A 19,775-nucleotide genomic window follows, 5' to 3' on the forward strand; every position below is an offset into this window, starting at 1 on the left:
ATCTATATGTAGTATATATACATTAGCTACGTAATAGGTATGTGCTTTACATACATGAGCCACATAATTGGTATGTAACAAATATACTTGAACTATGTAATTTGCAAGCAATGTACACCGGATACATGTAATCTGTATGTAATATACATACAGAAGCTATGTAATAGGTCTGTAGTGTACACATACAAACTGTGTAATCTGTAGAGTGCTGTGCACAGATGACGGCGGGGGAGGAGAGTGATTAAAAAACACCCCTATTTCACCCTGCAGTCAGGATCCCACAAGTCTGGACAGAGGGGAGACCAATGAAGTTGTCAGGAAGTCACAAGGGCTAGATGAAAAAGTCTAGCCTAAAAGCTATAGTTCTGTCTCCAGATGAATTTAAGGAGAAACAGGAACTTCAGGAGTTTACATTTTATAAACTTAGTCCATGTAAAGGTCAGTCTAGATTTATGCTGATGAATACTCTGGTTACCAGCTTTAATTTAAGTTTACATCCCAATTCTGCCATTGCTACCCAATTCTTCAGTCTTTAATTTCCACAGCTGTGAACTGAGATTAATACTCAGCCCTGATTGATGGTGTTATTGTGGAAATGAAAGCAGATAATCCATGCATTATACATTAAAAAGTGGTACTATTATGAAAATGTGTCTGTGTGTGTGTTTGTGTGTGTGTGTTAGAATACTCTATTTTAGCTAGGTGAAATAACCCTATCTCTATGTTCCGGTTTTGGATACGTTTGCTGAGAAGTCATATATATTTTTATAGAGTGTTCTAAACTTACAGAATTTATTTTAATATGCTTTGTGGCTTTTAAAATCTCACTTTTCTATATAAATTATATCCTAAACATAGTCCCTAATTTTTTGTTTTGCTATATTTTATTCTTACTGTTATCATGTTATCTGTTTAAAGTTATTTATATTTTAGGGTGGGCACTCTTTCCACCCTAGCAGTAAACTATGAGTAACAATGTAACACATGGAATGTTCGCATGATGTTATAATAACTGGGGTTTAAGGTAGAGTAGAGCAGTGAACTCATAGTTCTTCCCTAGAAAGGCTTGAGTTTCCAAATACAGGTAAAAGCCATTTCCAAATGCCTGCGGTTAGGTCCCACTCTGGTCTTTTCCTTCTATCTCCGTCAATTAGGGGATAAATTATTGCAAGGTATATATTGGTTAAAAAAAAAAAGGGGGGAAGAGACAGTTTTTCATGATGGTTAAAAGTGCAGGATTTGGAGTCCCATGGTCCTGGGTGTGAATCCTGGCTCTGGCACTATCTGTGTGACTCTGGCTATGAACCTCTCATGCCTCACTTTCTTCATCTGTAAAACGGGTAGTTGTATAGCAAATGCACTTAGAGAACACTTAACACTTCGGTACATTGGAAGCACTCAGTAAATGTTAATTGTTATTATTGTTGCTATAAAAAGATGACCCCACAAGGTTAAGGAATATGTTTACATCTTCAAATTATTAGTTAAGATATAGCCTTAAACATACACTCTCCTTATGTCAGAGTGTTCCCTGAGGGTTGAAGTACAACAGGAAGCTTGATTGGTTGGTAAATTTAAACACTTGTGACTTTATTGCTTACTCCAGTTTTGGTTTTGGGGTTTTAGAGAGATAATACATGGACTGTCTCTTTTCCCATCCCTCTCTCTGTTTCCTTCGGTGTAGGAGGCAGAATAATGGTCTCCTAAAGATGCCCAGGTTTTAATACCCAGAGCCTGTGAATAGCCGATGTTACTTGGCAAAAAGGTAATTAAGGTCACAAATAGAATTAAGGTAGCTAATCAACTGGCCTTAAAATTGGGAGAGTATCCTGAATTATTCAAGTGGACCCAAGATAATCATAATGTCTTTAAAAGTGTAAGAGAAGCTGGGCATGGTGGCTCACGTCTGTAATCCCAGCGCTTTAGGAGGTCGAGGCAGGTGGATCATGAGGTCAAGGGTTCGAGACCAGCCTGACCAAAATGATGAAACCCCATCTCTACTAAACAAACAAACAAACCAACCCACAAAAATTAGCTGGGCATGGTGGCACATGCCTGCATGCCTGTAATCCCAGCTACTCCGGAGGCTAAGGCAGGAGAATGGCATGAACCCAGGAAGTGGAGGTTGCAGTGAGCCAAGATCACACCACTACACTCCAGCCTGTGCGACAGAGGGAGACTCCATCTCAAAAAAAAAAAAAAAAAAAAAAGTGGAAGAGGGAAGTAGAAGATTCAGTCAGTGTTGGCAAAGGAGATGTGATGAAGGCAGTTAAGGGTGACGAGGTCACTGATGGTGAAGACGGAAGTGGTGGACAAGCCCAGGAATGTGGGCAGCCTCTGAAAGCTGGAAAAGTTTGGCAAGAAAACAAATCCCCCCAGCCGCAGGACCTCCAACACTTGGATTTTAGTACATTGAGTCCCAAGTCAGACTTCTGAAATAGAGAACAGTAAGATAGTAAATTTGTGTTATGTTGTTATTTTGAGCCATGAAATGCATGTTACTTTGTTACAGTGGCAGTAGAACATCGTAGTGCATGTGTGTTTGTGGGGGAAACATCCAATAGGAACTCTGGTGATAGATTTTTGCTGAAGATTTGCCAGGTCTATCCTGCAGACCCTGGCAGAGTGTTGAATGAAAGGAGTACTGAGACACAGGCATGCAGTGTAAGAGCAGCTAGGGGTCTGCCGGCACTTAGGGCCAAAGAAGAGAGCAGCTGTGAATAGCTGAAGCTGCTTGCTTTTATTCACTACAGACATAATGCTGAAAGCCTGGAGCAAACACAATCTGCAGGTAAGTAACATTATTTTTCCCCTTTTCAGGGAACAGTCACATGCATGGATTATCAAAGGTCAGTTTCTGGACAACCTAAGTAAACAAGCCTGTTTATGATAAATTCCCCTGTACTTCCTTTTACCTACTCCTTGCCCTCTGCCTCAGGATCAGAGAACAGCTTCCTTCAACTTATTCTCTCTTGAAGCTAGGCAGAGCCTTCTGAACTTTCAGAAGGTTTGCATCCTTTCCCTATAGTTTCTCCCACCACTCTGACCAATCTCCCGCAAAGATTAAATCAAGGTGAATAGAATATCTTTTCCATGTCATTTATAAAACATATTTTCCATACACATACTTGGTCTAGATCTTTAATTATTAGCATAACAGCATAGACAGTTATAGTTACTATATTTCATAAACCCTAAAAAGGCAAATTATAGGTGGATTTTTAAATTTGCAAATTAATATATATGATATACCTCAGAAAATTATAGAATTTAAATCACATTTAATTAAACATTTTACAAATAATTTTTATGGAGAAGTACAAAATTACATAAAAGAAAGGCTGTTCCTGAAGATCCAGGGCACGTGGGAACTATTATTAGGGCAAATGTGAATATGTGTCTTTTATTTACAATCAAAGGGTGATATCAGGTGGGAAATAGGCTTTGATGAAAGAAATAGCTCATCTTTCATCCCTAATTATTATTTACTACATAGTCTTCGTGTCGTTACTACAAAGAGACGGTGCTGTAACTGGGACGCTGGACACAGTCCCTGCAATCTTAGTCCCACTGTACATTCTATTCTATCTAAGTGAGTTCCAAATGACTTCTTGGTTCTTCTTATTCTGCAGCCACAAAAGCATACCCATTTTTCTCCTTCCTCTTTCTTATTTTGTCTATTTCTCCCAGTGCCTCTCCTGAATACACCAATATAGCATCTTCTGTTTCTCTCCCAACACATTTGATTTCATTTCTGATTACTATCCCCCCAATTACAATTTGTAGCCTTTATTAAAAGGAACCCTGTGGGGTGGCGGGGGAGGGCACGGTGGCTCACACCTGTAATCCCAGCACTTTGGGAGGCCAAGGCTGGTGGATCACCTGAGGTCAGGAGTTTGAGACCAGCCTGACCAACATGGAGAAACCCTGTCTCTACTAAAAAAAAATACAAAAATTGTCCAAGCTTGGTGGTGTATGCCTGTAATCCCACTTACTTGGGAAGCTGAGGCAGGAGAATTGCTTGAATCCGGGAGGTGGAGGTTGTGGTCAGCCGACATCATGCCATTGCACTGTAGCCTGGGCAACACAAGCAAAACTCCATCTCAAAAAAAAAAAAAAAAAAAAAGGAATCCTAGGGGTGGACTTTGGGTAGTTCATCCTACCAGCCTTGTGTCCTGTTACTCCTGGGATCTGGGATGGGTCAAAACCAGGAAATCCTCTGCAGCTTTGGCAGCGCACAATTGCTGATGAAGCCACAAATTGTTGGAAACATGAATATCTGGCATTCATTGTTTTGAGCCTATGCTTGCCATGAATATGAACTGAGTTAGAAATGAGACCTACACTTTCCCGGTGCTTCTCCATTCAAGACCTCTTGGCTTTATATCTAGTAGAGCAGAGCTCTACTATGCCAATCTTCTAGCAATAAACTTCACACAGACCCAGCAACCTAATTGTTGTGGTTAGAATGAGAAGAGATGAAGATGTTGTTGAGTTAGGTCATCTGGTCTCCAAAGCAGAACTTCACAAGCTGATACTTTTTTGTGAAGTCACAGTGGTCTATGTCTGTTCTTAGGCTGGTGGGTTATTAGTGCACCAGAACTGAAGGGATTCTCACAAGCTGACTCACAGTAACCTGACTTTTAAGTGCCAGATGAAAGAGACAGAATGCAAACTTATTAATTTAACATTGAGAGATGATCCATTTTGCAACCACAGAGTTCCCAACTGCGAATCAATGCACCTTCTTTGTTGTATCTAAGAATTAGAGAAACCAAACTGTAATATGAAGGCTTTTGTCAAAAATGGAACTAGAAGAGGGATGTGGGGTCTTGAGGAATGAGGTTGAAGAACTGCCTCAAGTCCACACATGCTCATGTGATGGTGTTCATGAGTTCAACGTTGCTCCTTCCTGGATTGGGCTGGACACTGTTGAGTTGTGTTTTTAGGGCTCACTTTCTCTTTTTAAAACATTTTCTTCACCACTTGAACCACCAGGGATACGGCTCACCTTCTTTAGACCTCCAAGACCAGCATTATTTCTTTAATTCTTTATAGCTTTGATTAGGCTACATGTATGACATTGTCAAACTTGAGTAATCATTTAATTGATTGGGCATTAGGAAATAAAGAGGATATGGTTTTTTCAGATTTTGACTTTTAACATTTACTAGCTGTGACACTGAGCAAATTACTTAACTTCTGTAAGCCTTGGTTCCCTTGTTTAATGTGGTAATAACCATAGTATGATAGGGCCATTGTGAGAATCGAGTGAGATAATTCATGTAAAGCGTATAGCACAGTGTCTAGAGGCATAATATTTAATCAGTTTTTAATTGAATAAAAGAAGCATTGCTCTTTCTACCTTTTGGCCCTAGGAGACACTGTGGCTTCTGTGCATCTGTGATTACTTTTATTATGTGTTGGTGGTGGAGAAGACTTCCAGCTGTTTTCTCCGTTGACACCAAAACCTGACTCTAGGAAACATCAGGGCCACAAGGGACAAGGGTAACAGATACTGTACTAGGAGAAGGGCCATCAGTCCTCTCTGAATTGCCCTGTCATTTCAGTTGTCCACAAACGTGATCCTGTTACAGGGATGACTTCAAACTCTTCTCCCTCCTCCTCCTGGGCTATCTTCTTCCTACTGGCCGCAAAGCTTGTGAAGGTTGATAACATGATGGAGAGGTCCTTTATGGTTGAGCTTCCTAACATTCTGGAAAACAGAAGAGTTGGACCTGTATGTGGATTTTACTTTGGGTCAGGTGTGATTCAGCTTTCTTTTAAAAAGAAAGGTTCTATCCTTAATCTAGCACTTTCTTTAGTTATCAGAATGGCCTTGCATGACTATGCCACTGTCATTTGGCTCAAGTGAAATAATTCATTAGCTCTCGTGTGATTAGTTTGCCAACTGAAGTAAGCTCACGAAGCAGTATAAGGCAATCCTACTAACAAGGTTACTGGGTGCCAGGCATGCTCCAGGAGCTTTGCATGCATTAATTAATGATGTCATCTCTGCCCTATGAAGTAGATGCTATTAATAGCCCCATTTTAAAGATGAGGAAATAGAGAGGTTAAGTAACTTGCCCAAGATCTCATGGTACATGGCAGGGCTGGGAATCAAAGACCCAGCTGGTCTAGATTCAAGTATGTGTTCTTAATCAGTACATGATTCTGCTTTTTAAACAAAGGTGGCCAAAGTTCTCTTCTAGTTTTTTCTAATCTCTTTAAAGGGGTGCTTGTTCTGAGTTTTCATCCTAGTCTCTTTTCCCCACTGAACTTACAGAGTGCTCTTACACGGGTAGTAATTTTATTTACCTTCCATTGTGAGACTTGTCCCTGCAACCAGAGTCTCTGCTGGGAATGGGGAGGGGGGTGTTTCTTAGAAAGTGGCAGTGAAGGAAGAGAACACAGTTATTTTTTTCCAGTCAATGAACAATGAGCTGACAGATATTTATCCTGCACAGAAGTGCAGAGAGAAGACCTTTTTACCCTTACATACAGTTGATGGGTAGTTCCTTATGACCAACTACCCAGGTTTAGAGATATTCAGCCCAAAGTGTGGTCTCTCTCCAGGTCTTCTGGGTCAGCAGAGTTAGGCAGTTTCTTTAAGGGCCACAGATACCAAACGTGTGGATACAACCCTTTCCGGGAACTCTTGAGCATTAGCTGGCTCCGTGACCCTCCATAACAAGCTGTAATATCGGAAACTTTTTTTTTGTTATTGTTTTTGGAGAAGGAAAAAGAGAAGGGAGTCCCAAACCTGCTGTCCTCCTAAAAAGAGTAAGAGAACTTACTGTCTGAGATGTTTTATCCAGGTACAACTAGTATGTCCGCCTTGACTGTTGTATTGTTCCAGAGAGAGAGAAAGGAAGGGAGTTGGGGGAGGAGAGAGAGAGAGAGAGAGAGAGAGGATCAAGAAAACATATTCAGAAATTTTGCTATTGGGATGCCTTCTTAAGATGTTTAGAAACATTGATATACATATTTTCCCCATGTGCATGTAAGTGGTAGCCTATGGCTTAAAAGCGTCACCTAGGAAAGCTCTCCAAATATGATGCTCAACCTGAAAGGATAATTACAGCAAACCTTTCTTTGCTGCCAGACAGGGTTGCTCCCATTTGAACTGGGTGCGTGGGTTGTTCCCATGAAGCTTATGAATCATGCATGAACACACTGACCAGATACTTCTAGCCAGCCCAATACCCAGAGGATTCATTTCCTATAAAAGACATTTGATCACAGTGTTGAAACAATGTATTCAAGGTTTGCTTGCCCTGAGACTAACCCAAGGCTGTGTCACGGATGCTGATTGCCTCAGCCTAGAAATTCTTCCTAACCTAACATGAACCTATTCTCTTCTCTTTGGGGACACTTTCCTTTTCTCTTGAATTTTAATCTTTCCCCCCTTCTCTCATTTAAAGTGGATGTTTGCTTTTAAAATGGGTTTTCATTATAGGAACTTTAATTTCAAATCAAAATGGACAGAAATAGGATAAACTTACTCAGGCAAGGGGTCCGTTTCTGTCTGGAGTAAGATACTTTTCTTCATTGTTTGAAAAAATGGAAATGATGGGAATTAATAACAACATAGAGTCATTATCTTCTAAAGAACATGAAGATCTCACTGATACCATCTAATTGCCTTTAAAAGACACTGGCAAGGTGGGGTGGGGGCAGGTTGGAAGACTTTTTTTTTGGTGTCAGTTCTTATTTACAGAGGTAGAAAACTAGACATGGTAAGTAATGTCAGAGCTTGTAAGAGAAACTAAGGACATAAGCTTTGAAGAGTCCATGGTGAGTGCCCAGAGTCTAAGCACAGAGAAGCCAAATGGTACTTCTGTATTTTGGAAGAGTTTAAACTAGCTATGACATGAAGTGGAGTCAACAAGAAGAAAGGAAAAAAATCCAGAAAAAATATATCTAAAATATCTCCCTTTTTAAGGAATAGAACTATAGACCCTCAGAGGCAGAAGCAGAGAGAGAGGATTTGACCTCAGGCTCTGGAGACCATGCTGTGTATCCTGATTCATGGTTGTCTTTCGAATTGTGCTAAAATTACAGTTTCCCTCCCCATGAGCCCCTTTTCTGCTCCAGCTGCTGACTTATGCTGAACTGTCATAAAACCTTAAATTTCCTCCTGTGGCTGTGTAGGATACTTATTTAGCCTCCCAGTAAAAATCCAGACTTCTTATTTCCTTTAAAAGGTTTGACCACACGCGTACAACCAGCAAGTGGTTTTACATTCTTTTATCTGAAGAAGATACTTGAAAAAAAAAAAAAAAGCTGCAAGCCTTCGAGTGGCTAACTCCCCTCTTTACTGTGCAACTTATAATCATGTATTTTTTTAAACCGTGAATGGCATGGGGGGATATTTTGCACTCCATAAGAGAAAGGCATCCTACTTCTAGGATAAACTGAAAATGGCACTGCTGCACCAGCTCAAGGTTAGCTTGAGTCCAGTGAGATTCCTCAACCCTAATTTTGTAGCTCGGAGCAGATTTTAGTGTGGATGATAAATATCAAGGTCCACCTGGGCCCAGCACTGAACCAGAAAGAAAGGAAGAAGGTGTTGATGGAAATGACATGTGTCTAGTTTTCAATGTAGGGAATAGGAATGCCCTTCTGCAAAGCACCTTACAGTTTACAAGACCCTTTCACCATCGTTATTCCATTTTATCCTTATAGCCCTGTGGTAGGCAGGGCTTATATTGTTATACCCTATTTACTCGAGGTCATACATGCACAGGCTGGATTGAGACTCCGTCCCAAGGTTTCTGAATCCCAGTTCCATGCTCTTTCCACATTTTCATCCTGCAGCCTGAGATAATACGCAGTTAACTGCTGACCGGAGTTACTCTGCCCACTCAGATGAGAGAACTTATTGATTAAAAAGAGGTCATTCTGGGAGTTCTGCATTCCACTTGCCTAGTGTAAGTTGCTACTTGTCTGGAGGAAGTAAATCATTGAACTGTAAGTTACACAATGCATGTGTCTTTGATGTGGGCATCAGGCATTGACTCACTGATATGTGATACATACCCTAAGAATTGAAAAATGCTTTATTGAGAAGAATTGTGGGCCTGATCACAGGAAATCGTGTTTTTTTTTCCTCCCAAAAGTTAAACACTATTAAAACTCCAGAATCATGACTGGATAACTAAATTCATGAAGAAAGAATTTTAAAATGAGCTAATTACAAAAATAGGTCTAGGGCTGTAGCTAAAAGCAAAACTTACATAAAAATCACATTGGGTGGTGCTTTTCAGCATTCAAAGAAGTGTCACATAAACAATTTCATTTGATCTTCACAACAACCCTGTGAAGTAGGCATGATCCTCATTTAAGAAACACAGAAATTAAATTTGATGAAGTCTAAATGTTTTCCCCAAGGTCACAGCTGGGAAATGCAGGTGTAGAACTTCGGGCCTTTTGACTTTCCATCTGTGTTTGATTTTGAATTATTTCTTAAAACCTCTGGCAATGTCCATGATTATTGTCGGGAATGACTTACATATTCTGTGACTATCCTGCCAGAAGCTGTGATGATGGCTGGTATGTAACTGATGCCTTCTCACATTGGGACTGCCTTGCGCTTACAAGCAGCAACTATTCACTATTGCTTTTCTGCAAAATGTGTGGATATTATGTCCATTTACTCTGATGGATAGATTGAAGCAGGAATCTAAGCTATGTTTTTCTTTGTCACTCTTCACAGGGAGGGGAAGAAGGGTTATTTCTTGAGAGTTCCAGCTAAATGTTCCTTGTCAGACAATCAGAACAAACTCCCATTCCCTAAAGAATAGAAAGAGAAATAGCAAATGTTTAATGAAAAGACCCATGCTATTTCTTCAAAGTGTTCTAGATTCACTCCCCGCAACTTATCTGACTCTCAAATAAAATATTTGGAAAGCCTAATAGGTCACAAAGTTTCGGAGACCATGGACATTTAAAAACTATCTTTGGAAAGGTCAAGTATGTTAGTGTAGATAAATTATAATTAAGACAGCAGGGTTTAATAGGATCCATACTCGTGACTATCTACACAAGGGAATTAAATATTAAAGATCTTTTCCCCTATTTATACTGTTCCCATGTATGTTTCTTTCTGTATCCAAAGAAATTTAGAAGGGAAGGTTGTAACTTTTCACCTTCAGGTGCCAGTGGCCAAAAACAACTCTAAACTTGTCTGACTGGCTCTAAGGAGGAATGTCAGTAAACAAGGCCTGAGTAAACAAGAGAGAGGCCTGCCCATCAATCACCTGTGAAGTCAAGCAATGTAGGCCATCTTTCTGGGTGCTTACAAATCAGTTCCCAGCCCTCAGATAAATGCAAAATGTCCTTCCAAAGAAATGTAATTTATTATCATGTTAGCAGTGGTGAGCTAGGGAAGGAGCAGAATACAAGATATTCTACTTAGCAATGGGGACCCGCTATAGTAGTAAGAAACTAAGTACCTTAAGGGACTGGGGAGTTTTCTTAAACCTCTCTGGCAGGAGCATGTATTGGCCTCTCTTTCATAAATGTGGGTCATTTTCATCACCTTGGGATGTTAGACTTTGGCAGGTCTGATGATGAAACAAGGCTGCACATGCTCGTAAGAAGAAATGACCTTCCCATCCTTAATCTCCTTGGTGATGGTGCAAATTTTAACCAGTATCCGGGACAGGGGTCCATAGGCACTGCAGTGCTCCTTTAAGCCACAGGGGGCTGAGGATGTGCAAGCTGGGGCCGTGCATTCCATGGCTCCGGACTTATAAGATGTCCAGGGGGAAGGCTCACATTTGGTGGTACACGGGTAACAGGGACGCCTAAAGAAAAAACAGAATTTTAGCTGTGATTGAGGGAAGGCGATGATGGTCATGGAGAAAAATGGTCGTGGCTAATTTTTTTTAACACTTGTTGCTCAAGACAAGCACATGCTTCCAAATGCTTATTCATTCATTTTGTACTGTAGTTGGTGGAAGAAAAAGAATTGGATCAAATCCATTGGAAATCAGCATCCTGGGTTTAGAAGTATTCGATTATGTAAGTTTCTGTTAGTCAATACCATCGCATTGTAGAAAGAATACCGCACTAGCAGTCAAAGACTGGGGCAGACAACAGCTCTGTCCTTTACCAGCTGGTGACCTCAGCTAAGTCATTTAACTCTCTCAAGCTTTAGTTGTTCATCTGCAGAATGGATATAATGGAAACTAAACCTACAGGATCAACAGTGATAAGGAACAAGTTGAGGGGATTATTATCTGAGGAATGGAAGTTAACCAGATATTTTTCTCATTGCGGAGTTAGTCATACTAATAGTGGTGGCCTAACTCCAGCTATGAAAGAGTCCTCACTGTGTCATCAGGAAGCTTCAAAATGCCTTCTAGCCGTCTATACATAGTTTTTAGAGAATTGGAGTAAAAAGCAGTTCATAGTAAACACTCTTTTGATAAACATAATCTTTCTTTGATGATTCAAGGTATTTTGGTATATGATCACGGCTCCTAAAGGTGACGGCATTGATGACCATTGTGCTCATATAATGTGGTCATGCCAATTAAAAGAATGCTGTGAAGAGTTCACTGATTATTTTGGGGAAGTAGGTCTCCTTTACAATTGTACCTAAGTCTCTCAGGTGTTAGTTTGGACTGAGTTACTTCAAAGAACTCATCCTCCAGGTATGTTTACTTATGGGTTGGTTAGCTTTTTATTGTTTACAAAAATTATAACTTTCATTTTTTAAAAAAGATGCTAAAACATACATGTGTACGTGCCTCTGTTGGCCTCAAGGACTGGTGGCTAGATAGGGTTAGGGGTTTCAGCCTGAGCAGAATGTTCCTCCAAAGGAGCCTGGGTTGTTTTGTACAAGCTCATGAAAATCAAATGTTCATCTCAGTGGGGAAACATCTGGAATGGTCACCGGGAATATTCATCTAAGGGGAAATCATTTTTTCTCTAGTAATTTTTAAAACTCGAAGAAGGTAAGCAACCTATAAGAAATTAACCTGGCGCATGGGCTCCTCAGAACAGCCAACGCCTCAAATTTGGATGAGGTTACAATTGCAAGTCTTCCTCATGGCACAGCTTGAGAGGGTGTGTGGATGCCTCTGTCCAAGCTCCCCATCACTGGCAAGAAGGTCAAACAAAGCACTTGTCCCCTATTGCCAGTGGCATGACATATATGGTTCATTTGCACTTCTTTGTCATAGAAGTTGTTGTTATTTTACGTACTTGCCATCCAAGCTCTCCAGAAGGCTGCGGTATGTGGTAATCTCACACTCCAGCCGGGACTTGACGTCCAGCAGGATCTCGTATTCTTGGTTCTGTCTTTCCAGGGCACACCGAATCTCTGCCAGCTGAGCCTCCAGGTTATCGATCAGACTCTGGATCTGGGTCAGCAGGGCTGTGTAGCGAGCCTCCGTCTCCGTCAGGATGCACTCTTGGGAATCTCTCTAGCATGGAGAAGGATAGTAGGGTTTATAATGATGACTCCTTTAAGCCCAGGTCACCTGTGACCTGTATCATTTAAAAAAAATGGTTTCTTTTTTTATTTTTTTGAGATGGAGTCTCGCTCTGTTGCCCAGGTTGGAGTGCGGTGGCACGATCTCAGCTCACTGCAAGCTCTGCCTCCCGGGTTCATGCCATTCTCCTGCCTCAGCCTCCCAAGTACCTGGGACCACAGGTGCCCACCACCATGCCTGGCTAATTTTTTTGTATTTTTGATAGAGATGGGGTTTCACCGTGTTAGCCAGGATGGTCTCGATATCCTGACCCCGTGATCTGCCCACTTCGGCCTCCCGAAGTGCTGGGATTGCAGGCGTGAGCCACTGTGCCCGGCAAAAAAAAAAAAAATGGTTTCTTTGTGACACTACTGATAGATCTCCAAGCACTTTATTTATTGTTTCCTAAGCAAATAAATCCAAAACCCAAATGATCAACTATGCTAAAATCTGCTTTCCTTTATCTCCTCCCTCTTTCTCTCTTTCTCTTTTTTTTGCCTCTTTTTAAGTATTTATTTCACTTTCTTGACCACCTGATAATCTTGCACCACACTTTCCTACTTAGGAGAGAAAAAGAAATAACTTATTGCACACCCAGGCATTAAAAATGCATCACTGGCTGGGCATGGTGGCTCACGCCTGTAATCCCAGCACTTTGGGAAGCCGAGGTGGGTGGATCACAAGGTCCAGAGTTCAAGACCAGCCTGGTCAAGATAGTGAAACCCCATCTCTACTAAAAATACAAAAAAAATTAGCTAGGTGTGGTTGTGGGCACCTGTAATCCCAGCTACTTGGGAGGCTGAGGCAGAGAATTGCTTGAACCCAGGAAGTAGAGGTTGCAATGACCTGAGATCAAGCCACTGCTCTCCAGTCTGGGCAACAGAGTGAGACTCCATTTCAAAAACAAAACAAAACAAAACAAAACAAAACAAAACAAAAAACAAAACCCATTACCATGGCACTTCATTCAGTGAGTGTTTGTATCATCGAAAAGGAAGCAAGAAATGTTTAACCATATACAATTTATCCACCAGAACAATTCCTTTATATGTAAAATATGAATGTTGAAACTGATGAGTAAATTTCATTCCTGTTCTATCATTCTGTAAGTCTATGGATAATGATGGGATTTTAGGTTTTAATAGCTATTATTTGTGTGATTACCCCAATTTTTATAGATGAGAAACCTGAGGTTCAAGTGGTTCAATATGTTGTCCAAGGTCCCATGACTAACCGGTGACAAAACCAGTGTGGGGCAAGGTCTTCCTAAAATGCTTCACATCAGAGCATGTAAGCAATTCTCTGCTTCAGAGAGGCATTATCATGAGACAGAATGGTACTGGCTTTGGAATCTAAACTCTGGCTCAGACTCTTATTTCTTTTGTGACTTTGGACAAGTTTCTCAACGTCTCAGGATCTCAGTGTCTCTATTTATAAAATAGGTGGGCTGAAACTTACCTTGGATTTGCTTGGGAAAATCCCCTTAGCTCTTGGAGCCTCGTCTGTAACATGCGTTAATAATTATGCCACCCCCCTTTTAGGATTACTTTATAAATTTCACGTGATAGCTTGTAAAAATGCTTTGCATATAATAAAATGCTCTCCCAGTGTTTCCCAAAGTGTACTTCATGAATCATTAATACCATGAGATGCTCTAAAAAAAGTGGGCAGGGGGGCAGGGGATCCACAGTCAAATAAGTTTTGGAATGCTGAATACCATATATCCCCTTCTTGGAGATTCATGGTGTATATTAACTTATTAATGGCTCACAGGAAGGCACCCTGTTTAACCTTGGTTTAGTCCAGCATTTCCCAGACTTATTTGGCCACAAAGTCCTTTTTCAGCCATAGACCCTTTAACAAAAGAGGAACTGTTGTTCTGAGAGACACAGTTTGGGAAATACTGCAACACACAGGTGTCAGGGACTGTTGCCATCTGTGCTGAGCACGGCTTGGTCAGCTTGCTCGGTACCATTCGATGCTGGGCCTGCAGTTCAACCTCCAGAGTGTTCACAGTGCGTCTCAGTTCTATGATATCCTTTTGGCAGCATTGCTGCTGTTGAGAGCTGGTCACCACTTGTTGATTCAGCTCCTCTATCTGAAACACACAGCCAGAGACTGAGAATATTATGGGAGGAAAACATGACTTTGATTAAAGGGCCCTAGAAATGCAGCATCAGCTTATTCTTTTTGACTTTTCTATTTCCCCCACCTGTGTGTTGAACCATTGTTCCACATCTTTGCGGTTTGTCTCCATGATGGACTCATATTGACATCTCATTTCTTGTAGAACCTGGTTTAGGTCAACAGAAGGGGCAGCAGTCACTTCAATGTGAAGTCTCTCCCCAAGCTGACACTGTAAAGAATTGATTTCCTGTGAAAAGAAGAAGAATGTGAAGTCACTTGGTGAACAGATGACCCCCTGTGTTCTTGTTTCACTCTAATTGCTACGATTTAGCTTAATTATGTCTAAAATATAGCCCACAACAAAGGAATACATGATTTACAGGTGTTATTGATGCTATAAAATGATTTAAGACTATTTCAAGTAGGACTGTGTGTTTAAATATGTGCAAAATTAAAAAAAAAAATGAGTAGCAAGACCAGAGTTCCAAAAAATTTAGATCATTTCCAGGGCTGGATAATGGGTGAAACAGGATAAAGGTGGAATTGATCATGAGAGATTATAGTCTTTATGGTACAAATATGGGATTGTGCCTATATTGACTTGCAGCAATATTGACTTGTACCAATGGGAGGTGGCAGAAGTCTGTGTAGGGATGCCTACAAACACGGGAAGACTGTAAGGACAGAAAAATTGGGATCCTTCTTGTGGAAAAGCTGGAGGGGATGATGGAGGCCTTTCTTCCCCTTATGGCTCCAGATATTGTGTTGGAGCCAGCGGATTTGAAATACTACATTGAACCAGTGCTAGTAGCAGTGGGTATTTTCAGGGCTAAACCAGAGTAGTATGTAGCAGTGATATGGTTTGGCTCTGTGTCCCCACCCAAATCTCATCTCGAATTGTAATTCCCATAATTCCTACCTGTCAAGGGAAGGACCTAGTGGGAGGTGATTGGATCATGGGGGTGGTGTCCCCCATGCTGTTCTCAGGATAGTGAATGAGTTCTCACAAGATCTGATGGTTTTACAAAGGGCTCTTCCCCCTTTGGTCTCTCTCTCTCCTGCTGCCAAGTGAGATGTGTCTGCTTCCCCTTAAGCCATGATTGTAAGTTTCCTGAGGCCTCCCCAGCTATGTGGAACTGTGACTCAATTACACCTCTTTCCTTTATAAATTACCTACTCTCAGGTATTTCTTTATAGCAGTGTGAGAACGAACTAATACAAGCGGGGACACCCTTTATCAGGTGCAACTCAAAGGAACTGATGCTACTTTTAGGGGCTTAGCTTGTGATTACTCTCCTGGTCTTTCTCTCACCTCTTTATGGTTGTTCTTGAGGCAAAGGAGCTCCTCTTTCAGAGACTGGACTTGTGCCTCCAGGTCGGCCTTGCCCAGGGTCAGCACATTCAGGATCTGCTTGAGGCCATTGGCATCTGCCTCTACCAGCTGGCGGAGAGACACCTCAGCTTCATACCTTAAAAAACCAGATGGGAAAACAGAGACATCTGAAAGGAGATGATGCAAACCAAGCCAAGCAGAACTCCCATCTGCATTTTTCTCTGGGCACCTCACTTAGTGTATTTCTATTAAAAGTTTTATTCTCTTTAGAGGTGAAACCATTTGATATAGATCATAACTTAATTATTATTCCCAAATTAGTTTGCTAGGGGGATCTACATTGCTGTCCTTTGAGATATGGGAATGTATTGTCCTTCCTCTGCCCCTAGTGGCAATGCAGTGTAAGTGAAGAAAGCACTGGATTAGGGCTCAGAAAACGTGGGTCCAAGTTTTGGCTCTGACTTGTGCTAGTTATGCTTACCTTTGGGTGAGTAACTTAGCCTCACTAAGCCACAGATTTCTCACCTTAAAGAGGGTAACAATATATTAGCCCTACCTATTTTACTGAACTGTTGTGTAGGTAATCAGATGGGTTCACAAGTTCAAAACTATAGGTACTGTATACATGTGAGCAGTTATTAATCTTAGTCATTCATTGTATTTGAAAGTCTTTTCTGGGCTTGTGCCAACATGGTCTGGGGCAAGAGGGTTAGTAGACATGGGGACAATTTTGTTGAGGGCACCTCGGTCAGACTCAAGGTGAGCTCTGTCATCGATGATGGTGTTGTGTGGGCTTACTTGGCTCTCAAGTCATCTGCAGTCAGTTTGGTGTTGTCAATTTGCGAGACCAGTCTGGAATTCTCAGCCTTGGTACACAAGATCTAGAATTAAGAGATTGTACACACAAATGAAGCAAACACCAAGATTTCCTTCTTTAAGAACCAAGGGGCTTGTGTGTGTGTCAAGTAACAGGAAAAGGCTAAATAGACTAAAAGTAATCTTCATAGCTATGCTCATGAAGCTTGGAAAACTTCAGAAAGTCAGATTTCCTGTTATTTTCCTAAAAGATCAGCAAAAAGTACTTACCTAGAAACTTTTAAGTATTTTTTTTTTGTTGTTGTTGTTAAAATATAAAATCCAGGCCGAGCACAGTGGCTCACCCCTGTAATATCAGCACTTGGGAGGCTGAGGCGGGCAGATCATGAGGTCAAGAGATCGAGACCATCCTGGTCAACATGGTGAAACTCTATCTCTACTAAAAAATACAAAAATTATCTGGGTGTGGTAGTGCGTGCCTGTAGACCCAGCTACTTGAGAGGCTGAGGAGGGAGAATCACTTGAACCTGGGAGCTGGAGGTTGCAGTGAGCAGAGATTGCACCATTGCACTCTAGCCTGGTGACAGAGTGAGACTCCATCTCAATAAATAAATGAATAAATAAATAAATAAAAATAAAAAAATCCATTTATATGAATGGATTTATATGAATACCATGATCCACTAGAATGTCAACTCCATGAGGGCAGGGACTTTTTAAAGGTCACCAATATTTTCCCAGAATCTAGAATAATGTTTGGCTCAATATTGTTACTGCTCAGTAAACATCTGTTGAATGAATAAAACTGAATAAATCCAGATGTGTAGTAGCAGAATATATCTGTGCATAACAAACTTAGGTTTGGTGTAGAAACAAACCAATCAATGTGGAGATGATAACATAAACATAAAAGGAGAAAAAGGTGGTGATGGTTGCAAAATGGATAAAAACTAAACTGTTCAGAAACTCATTAAAACAAAATTTATTTTCTCTGATCTCTGTTTCCCTATTTTTATTTAAAAAATGGCAACAACTTGCTGTTAACATCTTTTGGTCCTGAGTTATCTAGTTATAATGGTAGAGTGTATTTCTGGAGAAAGGAAACATCATGAGACTCTTCTTTTTGTTTTTGATATTTAAAGGCAGAGTCTCACTTTTGCCTGGGTTGGAGTGCAGTGGCAGCATCTCAGCTCATAGCAGCCTCGACCTCTTGGGCTCAAGTGATCCTCCCACCTCAGCCTCCCAAGTAGCTGGGACCACAGGCATGTGCCACCATGCCCATCTAATGTGTGTGTGTGTGTGTGTGTGTGTGTTTGTAGAAATGGACTTTCATCATGTTGCCAGGCTGGTCTAGAACTCCTGGGCTCAAGTGATCTGTCTACCTCAACCTCTCAAAGTGTTAGGATTACAGGTGTGCATCACTGCGCCTGGTCAGAAATACTAGCAGACTCTGAATGCTGCCTCAAGATGACAATTTCGCTCAAGAGATTTTTCTATTCTTCAAAAAATGTTTCAGCATCAACTGAACAAAAAATATTAAAGCTTAGCAAATAACTGTTGCTTGGAAACCATCAATTCGCAACATGATTAAACAGGTTCCTAGGAATCTTACCTTCTGCTGGAGTTCCTCAATGGTAGTGTAATAAGACAGGTAATCAGGACATAGAACAGGGAGCTCTTTGTTATTCTCTTCCTGGATTTTAGATTCCAGTTCAGCATTCTCTCGTTCTAGCATTCGCACCTTTTCCAGGTAGTTAGCAAGACGCTCGTTCAAGATTTGCATGGTCTCCTTCTCATTACTGTTGATGCCTTCACCATACCAGCTGCAGTCATCCAGAGAGGAATGCAAGATGAAGTTGTTTATTAGGTAGATGGGCTTGCGACAAAAGCAAGGAGTGGGTTGGCAGCCCTGGTCCCGGGTAGTTCTGAGAGTGTGGCCAGCTGGTTGACAGTTCTTGACTTTAAGGCCACCAGAATGGCAGCAGTTGTTAGAAGAGATGGTACTAACATTTGTAATCCTAGAGCAGTTTTGACATGGGGTTGAAGGAGAATTGGTTGTTGTGCAGCCCTTGGTATCCATAGTATGTGTCCGGCTTTAGTTGGTTTCCAAGACTGTGGTCACCAGGATGAAAAGCTCAAGCCACCTCCACGGAGTCTGAATTCCAAGACTCTTGGTGTTTTCCTCTTTGAAGTGCTTATATAGCCTCTCTTCTATGTGGTGTCACACAGGTGGGATGTTTTCCTTTCTCAGGTTTATGTCAAATCCTGTAGGAACATCTTATTAGTCTGCTTTTTACTTGCTTAAGAAGAGTTATTTGTCTCATAAAAATGTGCATTTAGGCTGTTACTAAGTTATTACCCATCATAAATACTACTTGTCTATTGGACCCAGAGCTTCAAATTATGTCTTCAAAAGGAACTGTCCTAACAGCATCCATTATTAAGCAGGTGTGAGTATATTAAGTTCATTACGTTCTTCTTGACCTCTCCACTTGGCACTGAGCTTAACCAGGAATGAGTTCGTCCTTCTTTTCCTTTCTTCTCTAGGAAAGGGAAACTATTAATGTCTAATAATTATTGGTAAACTTAGAAATCAGAAGTCAATATTTTAGTTTGTTCTACCCAGATGATTTCCCCATTTTCAGTGTCAGGACAATGTGAGTATGAATTAAAATGTCAGTGTTTTAAAAGACTTGTTTTAAAGATAATTGCTAGATTTATGCTTTAGCTTTCCATAAAATGTAATAACATAAAATAAAATATAAATAAAATATGAAATAAAATAAAAGCCATGGGGAAAAGGTAGGGTTTGATTGCTAATAAGAAATTTCTTGAAAAGAAACTGGCTATCTTTTGGTTTTCCGAAGTCCACGTTTTGTAACATTTTTAGTGCTAATGTTTGCTTGTGGCATTACATTAGATAAAAATTTATCACAGTGTTGGTTTATACTGGATATTTAAATAGGATCCATTGAAAGGGGTGTGTTTTCTTTCTGAGGAATACTCACTCAGCA

At 40.8% G+C, this 19,775-nt stretch overlaps 1 protein-coding gene across 1 annotated transcript; it reads right to left on the minus strand.

Moving 5' to 3' along the window:
- Positions 1-8,771: 8,771 nt before the first annotated feature.
- KRT39 (keratin 39) lies at positions 8,772-19,114 on the minus strand. Its single transcript, XM_001102045.4, has 7 exons — positions 18,374-19,114; positions 16,744-16,826; positions 15,925-16,081; positions 14,698-14,859; positions 14,458-14,583; positions 12,217-12,437; positions 8,772-10,811 (listed from the first exon to the last, which is right to left on the minus strand). Exons 1-7 carry the CDS (start codon positions 18,839-18,841, stop codon positions 10,553-10,555), a joined length of 1,476 nt encoding a protein of 491 aa, XP_001102045.2. The 5' UTR covers positions 18,842-19,114; the 3' UTR covers positions 8,772-10,552.
- Positions 19,115-19,775: the final 661 nt, after the last annotated feature.

The sequence above is a fragment of the Macaca mulatta genome, chromosome 16 (genome assembly GCF_049350105.2).
Source record: "Macaca mulatta isolate MMU2019108-1 chromosome 16, T2T-MMU8v2.0, whole genome shotgun sequence".
NCBI lineage: Eukaryota > Metazoa > Chordata > Mammalia > Primates > Cercopithecidae > Macaca > Macaca mulatta.

Excerpts from the sequence above, each read along its gene's own strand:
- KRT39 (XM_001102045.4), bottom strand. The coding sequence starts at position 18,841 with ATGGATACCAAGGGCTGCACAACAACCAATTCTCCTTCAACCCCATGT. Across the intron at positions 14,584-14,697 it reads AACAATGGTTCAACACACAG|ATAGAGGAGCTGAATCAACA; the intron begins GTGGGGGAAATA and ends TGTGTGTTTCAG. Across the intron at positions 12,438-14,457 it reads TGCAGGCCCAGCATCGAATG|AGAGATTCCCAAGAGTGCAT; the intron begins GTACCGAGCAAG and ends TCTCCATGCTAG.